General features: G+C 31.5%; 1 protein-coding gene across 1 annotated transcript; it reads right to left on the reverse strand.

The window, feature by feature from the left end:
- Nucleotides 1-1,939: 1,939 nt before the first annotated feature.
- On the reverse strand, nucleotides 1,940-6,920 carry LOC21396845 (myb-like protein Q). The gene is made up of 4 exons (XM_010090171.2): nucleotides 5,705-6,920; nucleotides 5,043-5,510; nucleotides 4,235-4,453; nucleotides 1,940-2,290 (listed from the first exon to the last, which is right to left on the reverse strand). Exons 1-4 carry the CDS (start codon nucleotides 6,192-6,194, stop codon nucleotides 2,199-2,201), a joined length of 1,269 nt encoding a protein of 422 aa, XP_010088473.2. The 5' UTR covers nucleotides 6,195-6,920; the 3' UTR covers nucleotides 1,940-2,198.
- Nucleotides 6,921-18,058: the final 11,138 nt, after the last annotated feature.

The raw sequence follows: 18,058 nt of genomic DNA on the forward strand, positions 1-18,058 counted from the left end.
TTCGTAGCCTAATGGTTGTTGAATGTAGACTTTTTCTTCGAGAACTCCATTAAGGAACGCTAACTATACATCCATTTGATGTATCGTCCACTTGTTTTGGGATGCCAAAGAAATAATTAGTCTAATAGTTTCCAATTGAGCAACATGAGTGAATACCTCTTCATAGTCAACTCTAGCTTTTTGACTATAGCTTTTTGCGACGAGTCTTGCCTTGTATCTTTCGATATCTCTATTTGCATTCTTTTTCGCCTTGTATACCCATTTTACACCGTTGGTTTTATGACCTTTGAGAAGTGAGGCGATTTCCCATGTGTGATTCTTCTCAATGGCTTTGATTGCTTCATCCATCCTGGCTCGCAATCGACAAAGAGACAAAATAAAGTGAGATTTTCGAGCCTATCAGTTACCTCGTAGAGATCTTGGAGACTTCTTGTTCGCTCTTCATTTCTTTCTTTTAAGAAAGATGGTGGTGAATCTCCATCATATGCAGTGTTGACGTTGGCGAAACAAGTGGTGTAGTGGGCTCCTCTTTTGGTTGCTCCATTATTGCTGCTTCTTCTTCAAAGTCAAGACCGAATTTGAAGTCATCTACATGAGAACCAAAATCCCATTCGCCTTCTTCATCAAATATCACATCTCGGCTAATCACAATATTCCCAGTGCTAGGATTGTGCAGCTTGTAGCCTTTGGAGTTATTGTCGTAGCCGATGAAGATGAACTTCTCACTCTTGCCATCAAGCTTGGTTCTTCTCTCGTCTGGCACATGTTCATGGGCTATGCTTCTAAAAACTCTTAAGATGGGAGATCTCAGGCTTTCTTCCACTCCATGCCTCTTGCGGCGTCATTCCTCAAAATTTAGCGACGACAATCATTAGACTACATGTCAGACTATTTCAACTTAAGTGCTTGTCAGACTACATGCGTCGCTTAAACCGTTATAGCGACGACTTTTGTCATCGCTAAAGGCCCTGTTTCTTATAGTAAGTCAGGAACGAAAGGTTTCAGCACATTTCACTTCTAGAAGGCCAAGCGAATTACCGCTTTTATATTAGGTAGATTTCATTATTATAAAATTGCAATATTTGTAGTTATTGTCACGAATTTTAAGAGCGCAAGTGTGCGCTATCGCTGTCAAGTAATAAAAAGATCTCTGAGTCCAGAGTATTCTCCCATGAAGACTGATCGTTATTAAATATTGAAATTTTGTTAACCCTAAATTTTATTTGAATAACCGAAACAGGAGATGTCGTGATGAAAATTAAAATTAAAGAAATTAAAGAAAACAAAAATAGAAGAAATTCTATAATAAAACAACTCTAAGGTTCCTGATTTCACCAAGATCAATCAAATTCAAGTTCCCAATTCCCAATCAATTGACACCTATTCCTATGCTGATAGTGGATTTCACGAAATTTATTACTAATATTTTTTAACATTAATAATTGTACTCCAATCACGCATATCCCATATCTCTATTAAGATTTTAACATGTTGGAATGCATTAAGAACAAGAAACCATAATCACTGCACTAGTCACATAATTATCTCTAAGTTATGATGTTCTAATGGTATTATAACCCATGGACATGTTTAACCATCACTTCTTAGTCTCAGAATTAAACCTTAAATCATGCAAAAGTTGGTCAGACAATCACACGCATTAAGAATATATTATAACACTCAGCATAATGGAATAAACATCAATTAATTTGAAAAACTAAAAATAATGAACAATCATGATCCGGCTATATTGCAGCCCCTAGAAAATGAAATTAGAACATAATTGTAAAAGAAAACATCCTAACAAATGAAATTAACATATGAGAAAGAAGTCTAGAAGAAACTGTTTTTCAGGATCGAAGGCAAACGTTGTTTCTAGTTGATTCGTCTTCTTCTCCGTCGTACGGAAACTTCTCTCCTCTTTTTAGCTGTCCAGAAAAATCCTCCTAAAAACCCTAAGATTGTCTATTTATACACTTTGGTTCAAAAGGGTACAATTGGAATTAAAAAAATCAAATTTTCTCCATTTTCTCGCACTCCTTACCAGCACCCCGGCACTACTCGAATTGGCTCACATGCGCCATGGTGCCCACGCTCCAGCGCCCGGCGCTCTCCCTTAGCGCCATGACGCCCACGCTCCAGCGCCCCAGTGCTTTCCCTTAGCGCCATGGCCTTCATAAAATCGCACCCGATGCTTACTAGCTTTGCGGCCTCGCTTGTTTGGTGCTGTGGTGCACAAAATTTCTCAAATTCAACTGTTTAAGGTTCCTTTGCTCCAAAGTTTCATCTCCTACAAAACCAACACAAAACACACGTAAATCCTATACTAGAATCTTGAAAACCAACAAAAAAAAAAAAAACTAAGATTAAACATCAAATTTATGAGTATAAAACTCCCTCATCACTTATATTCCTTTGATTACAATTGGAGTTTTGTTATTTAATTTCATTGATTATGATGTTGAATATTATAATGTGGAATATCATCCTACTGTTGGAATCTTTATGATATTTGATAATGGCCATATTTGTATAGTATGCACAAATATTTTTCAACTTTTTCGAACATTACGAAGTTTTAATCTTTATACCTCGTTATTAGTGGTAACAGTATTATTATGCACGTGCTTTTAGAAAGTTTTATGAAAAAATGAGATTGTAGATTTTTTTTTAAAAATGAATATCAACCCACGGTAATTCCTACACCGTTTCCCACTATAATGAATAAGAGCCCATAGAAGAAGCCCAATTCCTTTTTTAAAACAAAAAGAAGCCCAGCACCGACTCATCTGCTCTTCTCATGCATGGTAGTACACGTTTGATTTATAAATTTAAAATTATAATTTAAAATTATTTTTAATTTATGTGTATTTTTTATAATAAAAAATTTTATAAAAAATTATAAATTATTATTTAAATCATGATACAAATACATCAATTAAATAAAAATGAAAAGACAGATAGACACACAGAATATAAATAGGCAACTGCCCCTTTCACTTTATTTCTCAGTGAATTGACATCACCCCTCTACAAAGTTGTATTATATGTCAGTCAAAGTCTCAAAACGGGCCACTAAACAATCACGAACAACTTTAGTGTCACGTTTTTTTCTGACTTATTACAAATACTCCATGCAAGATCTATATATAGACCCCACCTGATGTAACAATTAGATTGACATGCATCTCTAGAGTTCATGCACTTATAAAAACTATAGGAACATTGAATTACCTTAAAAAAAAAAGAAAAAAAAAAGTAGATTATTATAAAACTTGTAGAGTGAATATTTTGTAGAGAAATCACAAATAAGACAAATAAAAGAAACATGATGTTATAGCTTCATGAGTAGTATTGACTAGTGAGACATGAGATTATTCATGCACTTATGATAATCAAAACCCTGTATCACCTTGGAATCTAAAATTTTTGTTTTGCAAATAAGTGGTGAAAAATTCTTATAATTTCTATAATATATATATGTTTACATCTTTTCAGCTTCCCGACCGGCTGTCACATTTCTATCAATTTAAATTCATATATTCAATCCAATTCCAACTGTATTTGATAAGATAACACTTATTCTAACAAATTTTCATCTAATTACACGTTTATTAACAAAGTAAAAAACCATTTAGCAAAAAAAAAAAAGTAAAAAAGTAGAAAAAAAACCATTAGAAAGGCGTGTAAAACATGGCCAAGAGTCAAAAGAGAGGTAAAAAGGGGAATAAAAAAGGGAGTAAAGTAAACACCAATCAAATGATGGAGCACTTGGGAAAAAAAGTCACGAAAGATAGGCGGATTCGTTCATTGATTGATCAGTTAAAGTGGCGTAAGAGAAGCAAATTTTGGCTTTGCCTCCTGTGCAAAAAGCCATCACAAACATCACAAGTGAATGAATAACAAAGCTCTCTTCTTACCGAACAAAGTCTAAAACACTTATCATTATTTTGAAACTCATTTTAACTCCTCTAGGGCTCTCTTTCTCTCTCCCTCTCGGTCTTCTTTATAACTATCTTTGGTACACTTTTTTTTTTTTTTTCCTTTTATGGATCTAACTGTACAGCATCAAAGGCCTGTAGAAATACCCACTTAAAGAAACTGACGTACTCTGAAATCCGGGTTTCAAAAGCTTATTTGCTTACTTGAAAGCCATGAACAGAAGTGGGTATTTTCAATTATTAACAAAGCTAGGTGGCTCCTACTCCAAGGAAGTCAATGAAAGGCAAAGTACCGATCATGTTTTCACCCTTAGCGTTTCCCTTCGACCTTGTGGACATCGTTAGATTAATGCTGGTCCTGTCGGTGGCGACTGATTCAGCTGCGGAGTTTTCTGAGTTGGAATCTGATTGACCAGATTGGTCCAAACCCGCACGAGAAGTAGTGGTCATTCCTATGATTGGCCCGACTCGGTATGCGCAAATTAACTTGTCAAAACCCCCGTCTTTGAAGCCTGCACACGACAACCAAGTTATTAATTATAAGTAACGCCAAACTTGTAACACGCAACATTATCTAAACCGGATTTAAGAACAAATATAGGGAGGGGACCTACACTTGTATTAATTACATGCGCTCCGTTACAGATTTAAGAGACATTTAGTAAGATAATTTATATTATAATTTAAATTATAATTTATAATTCATTATAATATTTTTTTATAAAAAATATACATAAATTAAAAATAATTTTAATTTATAAATCAAACGTCTTTTTAAATTTAAAATTTAAATTTTGTTATAATAAAAAATTATAAAAAATAATTACATTTAATTTTTTTATTACAATAAAAAATTTTTACGTAAAATCGCATCTCAACTCAGCTTCACTAAACGGGTTTAGGATAACTTCTAATTAGTTCAAAACTAAGTGACAAATGATAATCATCCACTTATCCGTATTTTATGAACAGATTTTTTCCGTAACAAAATCTTGAGGAGCGGATGTCAGGTGTGAAATTATGGATAGATTATGTGGAAAAAAAAAAAAAGAGGAGGATAAAACAAGAGCTTAAAGAAGAAATAATGGAAAGTGAAGATACCCATTTGTGATTCTTGTGGATTGAAGTTGGTGAAGAATCCATGAGGTATTCTATTGGAGGAGGGAGTTAAAGAGAGATCAGTGCAAGTAGAGGCAGCAGATTGGTCATCAATGGTGTTTGAGATGGTTGATTCGGTGCTCGAGGCGTTATTAGCATTGTTCTGTTGCAAGGTCATGTCAAGAACAACATTGGGGAGGATTTGAGAAGCGGAAGAAGAAGAAGAAGAAGAAGAGGATCTTCTTCTCTTGTAGACATTGGATTGTTCTCTGTGTTTCCTTGCCATGATAACATGCCAATGGTTCTTCACAGCATTATCTGTTCTGCCAGGGAAAAGTCTAGCAATCATTGCCCATTTGTTGCCATACAGGCTGTGAGCAGCCAAGAGTCGCTCCTCTTCTTCCTCACTAAAAGACCTTCTGTTTATCCTTGGATCTAGCTGATTAAACCATCTAAGTCTACAACTTTTCCCTGCAAACAAACAAATGTGAAGAATTGTACCACTCTCTTAGATCTCACTTATTTTAGATCAGGACGAGGGAAAAAAAAAAAAAAAAAAAAAAAAAAGACCCATTTAAGTACTATTGACTTTTGGGATTTTTTTTCCCCTATTAGATCAACTTTTTTTTTTTTTTTACTTAATATGGGATTTTTTGATAAAATACCTGATCTGCCTTCAAGATTCTCAGCAATTAAGTTCCAGTTCTGAGGACCATATTGGGACACAAGTTCCTTAAGCTTTGCATCTTCAGCTGGCCTCCAATGACCCCTTGCACAGAGCTTGATATGACCCCCACTTTTCCTATTGTTATTATGACCTTCTGATTCCTCAACAAGTTTCAAAGACAATCCCTTTTTATTACCGTTACCAAAAACACGATTACCATTCTGAGCACAACCGGTTCTATTTGTTGTTCCCCTGCTCTGCAATGGCTGAAAACCCCAAGTTTTGTTGCTTTCCTCTGTAGAAGAGTTCAAAATCTGAAAACCCATTTGAAAAGAAGCAATACTCTTCGATTCCCCAAAGGTTTTAGAGAGAGAAAGGTTAGGAGTTAATGGTGGTGGTGGCGGCGGCGGCGGCAGCAGAAAGTTCACGTTTGGGTACCCACTGAAACCGTCAGAGTCTTTCTTCAGGTGTTGAAGTGCAGGACTCATTGTGATTGGGAGCCAAGAAAAAGGAAACACCAGAAGCAAAACGAAAGAAAAATCGCAGGAAAAAGAAGAAAAAAAAAAGAACGTTTAGAGAGAGAAGTTCAGGTGTTACAGCTATGAACTAACACAATGCCACAAAGCAAAACATATGATTTTAGAGATATCAAAAAAAAAAAAAAAAAACGGCTTTTCCTCTGCTCCTGAGGCTTTAAGTAGAATGAAAAAGATGACATTAACAAAAAAAAACAGGTACACACAGGAAACAGAATGGGTTTGAAGATGAAAAGCAAAAACGCTGTTACAAAACTAAGGAAGAGGAGAGAGATAAGAGAGAAGAACCTACACGATTCCTTTCAGTTTTCACTTCAAATGAGGTCAGGGGTCCTTATTTTGAGACTGATCTTTTCTCTCATTTTTAAAACCAAAAAAGAAAAAAGAAAAAAGGAAAAAGAAAAAAAAAAGTAAAAAAAAAAGAAAAAAAAGTCTGTGCAGGGCATGCAATTCAAGAACCGCTCGTGTGGGTGGTGGTGGGGAGAGTGAACGAGTGAGAGAGTCTACAAAACAAAAACATATTCTTGATGTTGGTGAGTGTCTTGCTTTGTCTGTTTGTTCTCCTTTTTTTTCTCTCTTTTTTTTTTATATTTCTCTCTCTCTCTTTCTCGCTCTTTCTCGGGGTTTGGGCAAAAACCAGAATCTGTTTGTCTGTTTATGAAACGTTTTCTTGCTTTTTCAAAGGGAACGGAAATTATAAGATAAAGAAAGGACCTCAGTCTTAAAGCATCCATCACCCCCATTCAGTACTAGTACTGTTCACCCCCCACCACCTGTCCTCTCTCTCTCTTTCTCTAAACTGAAATCTTTTGGGATATTTTATTCAAGTTTAAAATTTAACCTCGCTCGATTCGTTGATTTGAGTTTAGAATTTGACTTTTATTATAGTAAAAGGCTCTCATAAATAATCACATCTAATTTTTTTACTACAGTAAAAAGCTCTCACATACAATCACATCTCAACTCGAATTCTAAACTCGAATCAGCGAAACGAACGAGGGTAAAAAGTTCTGATTAACAGTTATATCTAATTTTTATACTACAGTAAAAAGTTTTTACATAAAATTATATCTCAATTTAAATTAAATATTCAAATCAACGAACTAAACTAACCATTGGTCCCGTTTATTTCACCGATTCGAGTTTAAAATTTGAATTTTGTTACAGTAAGGGCCCGTTCACTTCGCTGATTCGAGTTTGTAATTTGAGTTGAGATGTGATTTTATATGAGAGTTTTTTACTGTAGTAAAAAAGTTAGATGTGACTGTTTCGGAGAACTTTTTATTGTAGTAAAACTCATTCTAAACTCGAATCGGTGAAGTAAACGGAGCTTAAAAAATTCTCATAAACAGTCACATCTAACTTTTATATTATAATAAAAAGTTTTTATATAAAATTACATCTCAATTTAAATTAAAAACTCGAATCAACGAATTAAACCGACTATGCATCTAATTTTTCTTGGTTTTACTATATTAATGGGAAATAGTTTATTGGGTTGTGTTCAAGAGTTTGGTTTATTGGGACTTGCTTAGCTCGACCAAAACCTTTTTATTTATTTATTTATTTATTATTATTATTATTATTATTATTATTATTATTATTGCAGGTATGTTATGAATATGTTGCTGAGCAGGGAAAGGAACTGTATGAACTGGTAAGGGGACAAATAATCAATAGCTCTCGAATTTCGATTTTTAGCATACATGCCCCTTGAACTTTTTGTAGTTTGATCCCTGAATGTTTTTTATTGGTAATTTAGTCCTTAGTTCTACAAATAGTAGCATTTAACTTCATTTAATGATTATAGTTAATTGAAAAAAAAAAAGTTTAGCAATGAAAGTGCCAAATCACAAAAAAATCAGTGGACTCAAATGCTAAAACCCCTATCTGTTGTCTATGCAGGTTGCTCATTTGCCTGACAAAGCAAATAACTATTTGACGCCTGCACTATCCGTTTTAGAGAAGAACACTTGATCATATATCCTGGGAAAGAAAACATTTTACTTTTTTGTATAGATAAGCCTTATATAATGCCTTAATTTTTGCATTTTCATTTCTCATTTCCCCTTTTCCTTCTAACTGCCCCAGAAGACATATTTCGTATCATAGCACCTAAAATGTCCTCTTTTTATTTTTTATTTTTTTATGTAAAGTACTCAAATATTGTAGATGAGTATAGATACATATGCAAAAAGTGTAAATGAAAATTAGCAGTCTTCCATTAATATGTAAACGATCATGTTGCTTAAGAATATTCGCTTATTTATATCTTCATGAACTCGAAAGATATACTAATTCATGAAATGGGAGACAGAAAAAGTAAAATGAAATGTTGATCATTGACACTGATATATATATATACACACATATATAATCAACAATATGAATCAAGAGATTCATCCAACGTAGAATTATACATGTGATGAATCCAATGTACAATTATACATGGAGATCATGACTAATAATCATAGCCCGTACATTAAAAGAAAAAAGAAAAAGAAAAGAGTTTTACACTTTGGAGAATTATTTGGTACGTTAAAATAATAATAAAAAAAAAGACCTACCGATATTGCGAAGCTCCCTCGTATTTTTATCAAGTTTTTATATTTTACGTTTTGATTGGATTTTAATATATGTAACGGTTAAGAATAACCGGTAGGGCATATTAAGTACTTGACAGAGAATTTATCGAAGACTACTAGTGAAACATGGGACGCAAAGCAAGCGAAGGTATGGTTTAAAGATGAAAAGCAATAGAATACAAGTACTGTAGTCATTAATATTAGGTATTTGTTGTAACAGTAAAGAATATGGCTGATAGTCGCTGTCCACCTTTTTTTAACTGACGACCGGCGCAATGCGTGAAAACACGTAGATATATAATAATGTCATTTGATGTATTTTTAATATCAGTATTTTAATATCAGAAATTTCTTCTCTCTTTCATGAGTTTATCTCTTTAAAATCTTTCTGTCAACTTTTCTCTTAATTTTAACAGAATATTATTATTTGTTGTTGAAGCGAGCAAAGCAATTCTAGTGTTGTGTTTCTGAGCAGCTCTATCGATGGAAATGATCAAATATCTAATTACGCTTTCGGTTTTTTTTTTTTTTTAAATCTAGGGAATTCGGCGGTAAAATGTTCACTATATCTAAATAAACTTGTGTAGTATGAATTTTTCATAACTTGAATTCAAAAATCAGGAAAATAAGGTGTCAAAACACACCATTAAATATTCTATTTGGTAAAAGAAAAAATAATAATAATAGAAAGAAAGGTATATACCTAATAAGAAAAATAAAGAAAAATCAAAGCATATTTTTATTGTCATGTATGTTCTTGGTTTATTTCTTTAATCGTTTAATATTTTGAGAGATCAATCATTATTTATTCTTATGTTCTATCAAATATATTAATTGATTAATATATATTTTTATTGTCATTGTTATGGGATAGGAAATTTTTTTTTTTTTTTTTTTTCAAGTTTCTTAACTAATTGGATGCAGTTTAAACATCAACTTCTCGTTTACGTAAAGATCATTTTGAACATATAATATATCGTTTCGAAATCTCAATGAAGAGAAATCAAATCCATCTCGACCCATCATTAATACAATGCGGGACCCACTCAATGTTCGAGTAAAAATTAGTGTCTCAAAATGTCATTTTCTAATATAGTTGTCTATTCAAGAGACTTTTATTGTTTACTTAGGTCGTAAAAGGCTATAGTATTCTAAAAAAAAAAAAAAAAAAGCACTAATTATTTACTTATAAAAGGCTATAGTATTCTAAAAAATTTGTAAGTTCGTCATATTTTCCACAATTGGTACTGTTAATTTGTGCCTATGTGCTGCAATAAGCAATCAATTTATGCGCATAAGTAAGATGAGATTTTTGAAAACTGATAGACGACAAGTGTGAAAACGATTTCCTAGTAAATAACTCCATTGTGTTGTTTATTTATTTTCTATTTTATATATTAGTTTATGTTTCTAACCCCGTTCAAAGATGCTATTTAAGAGACGTTTGATTCATGAATTATAATCATAAAATTAAAATCATTTTTAATTTACGTGTATTTTTTATGAGAGAAAATACTATAACGAATCATGAACCATGATTCGAACCGGGGTACGAATCTCCCAACTAAACAACCTAGTATTCATTTTGTTGGTATTAAGTTATTTTGATAAAATCTTTTACTAGCACGTCCTCTTTGTTTTCCAATCATCAAATAAAAATTTCTGAAAGTTGTTTGAAGGATAGGATATTTGATCGAAACCAACATTTTTCTTTTTTTCATTCAATATTCTAAACCACTTTGTAACATTTCATAATTCTTAATCAAATGACAAATCCACTTATTTTGACGACATCAATTTACTCATTCATCATCCAACATAAGTCAATCATGGTCTAACATATAACAAATGATGTAGAGAATTCAAAGTTTCTATATCTATATACACACAAATATGTGTACATATATATATATATATATATATATATATATATTATATACACACATGCGCGTGCGCAAATTTCTGCGGTGTGCTTTCTGTAGACGTGCTTCTACAGCCAAATTTTATAAATGTCAGTCAATATTAAATTTTTATGATATTGGGCCTTTGTTCACCGTTATTTTCTGTATTAAAACTATTAAACCAAGTTCTATGGAAAACCTCTTGAAGCTAAAAACACGCTAATCGCAATTAAAAATAACAATCAATGAAGTATCGAGAATGTAAAGCAGATAAAATATGGACAATTAGTTTTCATGGAACTTTTTTACTATAGTAATGATTGACGTGGCTTGAATTAACTTGAATTTCGGCAATATATGTTTGTGTATGTATATACCTCAATATTTATATGTCTAATAACTTTGCGTTTTAATAATAGAAATGGTTTTTTTTCATCCGTGGAAACCAAAAAAAAAAGGGAAATTTTATATTAGTACTTGTTTTAACGTAATCATCTTTTAATATCCTGTGCTTTTTATAATTTAGAATTAGTAGCTTGATGTTTTAAGAAATTATTTTAGCACCTTGAGCATTAGTATCTTGAGCACCTTTTTAGGACGTGAAATGACCTTCCTACTCATATACTTAACTTGCCCAATTTTTTTCTTCTTACAAACATATTAAAAATATTAAAAAAATCATAAAATAAAAAACAAAAACAAAAACAAACACAAAGCAAAAAAAAAAAAAATCAAATTTGAAATATGATTACTTGGGGGGGAAGCAAACTCTCTCTCTCTCCAACCCTTCTCTCTCGATAGATTATTGGTCGGGGCTGGCAGATATGGGTCGTTGGGACGGAGCTGCAACGGGCCTTGGTTACACGGGACGAACCTGCGACAGGCCTGGGTCGTGTATATAGGGCGGAGTTGCAACGGGTATGAGTCGCGCGGGTGAGGGGCGTGGCCGGGGTCGCGGAAGCTGGTCGCAACGGAGCTGGCTGGGGCTGGGCGCGATGGGGAAGGGCTTCCCCGGGATGGGGCTCCCCGGGGCTGGGGTCGCCGAAGATGGTCGCCGTGAAGCTGGGCCTGTCAGGACGGAGCTGCGACAGGCCTGTGTCGCGAAGGAGGGTTGGGCAGGGAATTGTTTTGTTTGTAATTTTTTTTTGCATATTTGTGTGTGTGCGCGCACGCGAGAGTGTGAGAGAGTTTTTTGCTTGCCATTGTTTCTGCATATTTGTGATTGCAATTTTTGGTTTTGATTTTTTTTTTTTTTGAAAAGTTTTTTAGTTTTGATCTGAATGTGATCTGTGTGAGAAAGGGGGAAGATGATTTTTTTTTCTCTTTTATGGTTTTTTGAATATTTTGAATATGTTTACAAAAAATAAATTCCGGGTAAATTTAGTACATGGGTAGAAATGACCTTTTACGTTCTAAAAAAAGACTCAATATTAAAAAAATGATTTCTTCAAACACTAAGGTACTAATTTTAAATTATTAAAAACATTATATACTAAAAGACAATTACGTTAAAACACAAGTTGCCAATATAATTTTTTAAAATATATATATATAATTACACGGCAATGGAGACTGTACGTGTGCACGTGTTACGTACGCAATAAGAATCCCACTATTGGATACTTTTTCAATAATTTGTACTTGTTCATTTATATTTTTTGAGTTAGAGTGACTTAAGTTCAGATTTTGATTTGAGTTAAGATGTATTTGAATATGGTTTGAGTTAGAACTCTAATTTGAGTTTGTGTTTGGATGTGCACATTTTGAGTTATGGTTTAAATTGAGAATCTATTTGAGTTTGTGTTTGGGTGGGTCAAAACTTAAATTTGTATTTAGATAGCATTTTAATAAAAACTCAATGATGATGGAAAATTTTAATAGGGTTTTATTCGTCTATTTATTGTGAAGCATAAAAAAATCATCTCAATCAGAATTAAAACAAAAAAGTTATGGCGTTTTTAAGAATAGAAAAAATATTGTTTATTAACTTGAGTTTGAGTTTAGAAACTTGAGTTGAAGGGGGAACTTGAACTCATATTTTAGCCCCAAACTCAAGTTTAAACTCGAATTTTACAAAAAAACATGAACTTGAATAAAGTTGTAACTTGAGTTTAAACTTTTTTTGAGTTTAGGTGTAAATGAACAAGCCCGTGTTTTTTTATGTGCGCATAGGAAGTACTAAACTTGCATAGGAAGTGCTAACCTTAGGTACATGAATTTTATGTCATATATTTATGTTAGAGTTTTATGAATCTTGTATGATTTTATAATTAGTTTAGTTGTAGGTTTTTAATTGTATGATGAATCTGTGAAAGTTGATATCTCCAAATTTAAGAGACTCTACAAAATTGATACGATTTTATTTCTCCCAAATTTTTGGATATGATGTTTATTTATGTGTTGTTAATGTCTGGTAATTTTTATGAATTTTTATCAAGTCTCTTTTAATTTTTATTATTTTAATTTTGGTCTAGTTACTGATTTTTACATGTTGGCAGATTTTATGAAGTAAATTGTAAATTTTTATTAACAAAAGAAGTCAATTAATTCTGTAAAAGTTCTGAATTCATTATTTGTATCTTAACTCGAAGAATGTAAAGTTTCAGCCTCTGATCATGTTTGTATTTTGAGTTAAAATTTAATGACCATAGTATGTTATGAGTATTCTGGTATATTTGGCCGATATGTTGACAGATTTTCAAAAATTAGAAAATCATGTTTTTCTTAGGTATTTGGATGAGATAAAATTAATGGTGACGTTATTATATGTTTGTTTAATGGGTTTCAAGTTGTAGCCAGAAAGCACGTATATAAGTTGAGATTTAATTTCCCAAGTATGTAGAGGTCAAAGCTTTCTCAATTAATGAGTTATGATTATATGGGAGTATATTGGTTGCTACGATGTTTATAAGGCTATATATGGTATAATGAGATGAAATATGTTATGTTTCAATGTTTTTAAGCTATGATATTAATTTCAAACGTTTATTGTGGAATGACTTGACATGGACACCCAAGAGAAAAAGCATGTCATGCACTAGGGCATACGTCACCTTAAATAATAAAAATTAAGTAAGTTAGCGAATTAAATAAGTACATTCTCACTTGCAACATGATTAAAATTTATAATAAATGTTTATGAAAAATGTTAAGGAATTTTTTTTTAATGATTAAAGGTTTATTATCCTTCTTTCAAAACCTTTCACGATGACTTTTATAAGGACTTTTTCTTAACGATGTTTTTATGGTTTATGACGAGTTTTAAACAAAAAGATTATATATATATATATATATATATATATATATTTATATATATCACTTAAATAAGCATTGTACACCCTATATTTATGTTCATCCACTTATCATGTTTGGTTTAAGATTAGCTACCCGATTCCTCTATGATGGCGCGCCAACAATGTTAATGGTGTAACGCTTTAGCCCTTAAAGATAAAATGAATAAGTTTAAAATTGGAGATAAGGAAAAGGTACGTTAGATATAAATGTGTACCTAGAGCACTATTATGTTATGATCATGATGTTATGATACATTTGTTAAAGTATTAAACTATTGTTTGCCCACCTCTTAATAGCTTAAGCTTTTGGGATGGATTGGTAAACTAACATAGTATCAGAGGGGGAGGTCCTGAGTTGCACTCTTTATGCCCATTTAAATTATCATCATATGTTTGGTTTTTAATATATCTCAGGCTTAAATATTTCACGTGTTGGGCTTCCCAATTAATTTACCCACACGATTGCCCATTATCCAGTCGACACGTGAGGGAGAGTGTTAAAGTATTAAACTATTGTTGTCCCACCTTCTAATAACTTAAGCTTTTGGGATGTATTGGTAAACTAACAACATTCTCACTTAAGTTTTAAGCTATGTTCGATGAGATAAAGGAAGTTTAACTCATGTTGTAGATAAATGTAAGAAGCTAGTTGCTTAGGATGGATAGCAAGAACGGGCGTGTGTGTAAGGAATGTGGATTGGAAACTGATTAACACCACAAACGAAATAATTTTAATAAAATTGATTTTAATTATGTTCCGTTCTTTTAATGTTTTGAAACTTAATTTCGTTGCATACTATTGAGATTATCGTTTTCTTGGATATGGATTTCCCAGTTAGCGTTTTGTTTGATTTCAAAAGTAATTATGTTCTGTACACGAATCTTCCTTTTGTTAAATACTTTGTGGATGCAACTAACTTGCCTTGTAGGTTGTTGGTTGGCTGGGTACATTTAGAGAGAATGTTTGGTTGGAGAATTCAAACTATGATTTGAATTATGGTTTATAGTTCGTTACAGTGTTTTCTCTCACAAAAAATAGACATAAAATGAAAATGATTCTAATCACATGATTCTAATGTATGAACTAAACGTCTTCTTAGTATCCCATCGGGCTAGCCGAGATGGTGAGGACGAATAGAGAGAGAGAGAAAAAAATGTACGTGTTTTCCTGTGGTATACGTTTGAATTTAATTGCGGTTTCTACTAAATTTATATACGTTTGAATTTAATTGCCGTTTCTACTAAATTTATTAAAGTTAATGAATTAAAGTTACCATTTCTGTGACGTCTGTAAGGAGCGTTACAATTCCTAATACAAAAAATTTAACAATTCCTTCCGTCCTTTGCTCTCCCTTGAAATTTTTTTAATTACAATATTTCCATGACATTTAAAAATTTTTCAATGATACTCTAAGTTTTGATTTATTAAAATACCCTTATTTTAAAATTAAAATCTCTAATAAATCAAGAACCAACTATACTTCTACTTCGAAATTGTCTCCAATCCGGTATCGGATTAGAGCGGCGCATATATATTTCTTTTAAAAACATGTATATTTTCTCTTAAAATTTGTATATTTCCTCTTAAAACATGTATTATGTGGAGAGACACTTATAATTTTTCTAATCACCTGTATACATGTTTTAAAAAAAATATACATATTTTAAAAGAAAATATACATATATATACGTGCCGCTCTAATCCGGTATCGAATTAGAGACTTCACCTACTTCTATATAAGTTCACTTCAAACTTTAAAAAGTAATTTTGAACTTTATTACATGATTTACATGATTTGTATGATTAATTCGGCGTCAATAAATTTTATCAAGTACGTAACTACGTTATTCACCAAAAAAACAAAGAACGTAACGTTATTTTTTATTTGTATGATTAATTGATGTTGTTTTCAATTAATCAATTTCAGTTGCTTTTGGGACGTTACAATAGAGTTTATATCAAATTTTCATTACTTAATTATGGAGAAATATTAGGAATACTCATGGTTTAGGATGCCAGTAAGTATTTTGATGTGACCAAATGATCTTTTTGCCGACACTTTGACAAACCGACAATTAGGATATGCACGCCACATTAAACAGAAAAAAGGCGGCAGATGATCGGTTGCCAAAAATAGTGTGGATATTGTTGATAGAATGAGAACCCTGTAGAGTAATTGACGCATTTGGTCTTCTAACTTTTAATTTTGATAATTAATTCTTTTATACTCATTTAGTTTACTGATTTGAGTTTTTAATTTAAATTAAGATGTAATTTTATATGATAATTTTTTATTATAATAAAAAAGTTAAATATAACTGTTTTTTAAAGTTTTTTACTGTAATAAAATTCAAATCGGTAAAATAAACAGGACCTTTAATTCTTAATTTTGTTATAATTTTAGTTCAATAGCAGCTGGTTTGGTTATTTATTTTCTCACAGATTTTCCCACGTGAGTGTCATGTGTGCTACTTTTTTTAGGGGCATAAGAGTATAATAATATGGAGTTTGTAGAGCTGTTGAAAAATAAGAGCACAGTGGGTGTTGACGAAATTGGTAGAGTTGCATTGTAAGGCGCATTTGGAACTCATTTTAAAATAATTTTATTTTTTATATGAAAATAAAAATGAAAACGTTTTCAATTTCAGACAGAAATCATTTTTAAAAATGTGTTTAGTAGCTTTATCAAGAGATTGTTTTCAGTATAAAAAAACTCATTAATGTCTCTCTCTCTTTCTGCTCGAGAGAGGAGAAAATGAAAACAAAAAATAAAAAATAACTAAAAGTCGTTTTTCATTTCTCTCTAATTTTATACTAAACTAAACAATCGTTTTCATTTCCTTTTTTGTCTTTATTACTCGAAACATATGGTTGTGTTTGGAGTTGTTTTTATTTTTTATGTTTTTTGATAAAAAAAAATGAAAACGGAAGAGAAACGACGTTTGGCACAATTAAAAATAAAAAACGGAAATAAAAATGATTTTTTAGTTTAATGTAAAATTAGAGAGAAATGAAAAACGACTTTTAGTCGTTTTTTATTTTTTGTTTCTGTTTTCTATTCTCTCGAGGAGAGAGAGACATTAATGGATTTAATAGATTTTTTTATACTGAAAATAATCTCTTAATAAAATTGTCAATCGCATTTTTAAAAATAATTTTTGTCTGAGAATGAAAACATTTTCATTTTCATTTTCATACAAAAAATAAAATTATTTTGAAACGAGTTCTAAACGCATCTTATATTTTCTTATTTACCATATGATTGCTTTAGACGAAAATAGTGGATTTGTTTGAGAGTGAATATATTACCAACCATGTATCCCACCTAGTAGACTAGAGAGTAGTAGTAATTCTATATGCTAAGTCGGTTGTTTGTATACCATATAATCAATCTTTTCATATATCTTTAATTACAAATTAAGCCCCGAAAAAAAAAGAAAAAACCAATTATATCCCTCTATTTTATTGAAATTTTCACTGGCATGTACACTATAAATTAAATTGTCACCTAAAATTAGCTTAAATGACACGTATTCGAATCGGATGTTTTATTTTACCGATCACGTCTAATTAAGGCCGGCTTAATAATGTTTAGTCCTAACACCTTGTTGTATGAAGGCAGCTCTTTCACAATTCATTATTGCAACGTTGTCGTTATGAAAATCCTAGAAAAGAAAAAGAGAAAAAAAAAAATTGGATATAAGGACTTTTTTTCATTTTGTTAATTTGAGTTTTTAATTTTAATTTTATTATAATTTAAAATTTTTATAAAATATTACATCTAATTTTATTATTATAATAAAAAATTATCATATAAAATCACATTTTAATTTAAATTAAAAAAATTAATTTCTCATCACACAAAGTATAAAAAGAGATGATGATCATATAAGAGAGAGAGAGAGAAAAAGGACTGACTGAAAGAAAGATCTCGTTTTCACTGCCCCGAATCTTAGTAGCAGAGGAAAGAGAAACCAATCAAACCACCCTCACCTCACAACGCATTACTATGTGTAAGAAAAAAAAAAAATATATA

Source organism: Morus notabilis, unplaced genomic scaffold (assembly GCF_000414095.1).
Source record: "Morus notabilis unplaced genomic scaffold, ASM41409v2 Scaffold1, whole genome shotgun sequence".
Taxonomy (NCBI): domain Eukaryota; kingdom Viridiplantae; phylum Streptophyta; class Magnoliopsida; order Rosales; family Moraceae; genus Morus; species Morus notabilis.

Bases quoted from the DNA above. Each gene is read 5' to 3' on its own strand.
- LOC21396845 (XM_010090171.2), bottom strand. From the start codon at position 6,194: ATGAGTCCTGCACTTCAACACCTGAAGAAAGACTCTGACGGTTTCAGT. The intron at 5,511-5,704 runs GTATTTTATCAA...GTTTGTTTGCAG, and splicing joins GAATCTTGAAGGCAGATCAG to GGAAAAGTTGTAGACTTAGA. The intron at 4,454-5,042 runs GTATCTTCACTT...TGTCGTGTGCAG, and splicing joins TCCACAAGAATCACAAATGG to GCTTCAAAGACGGGGGTTTT.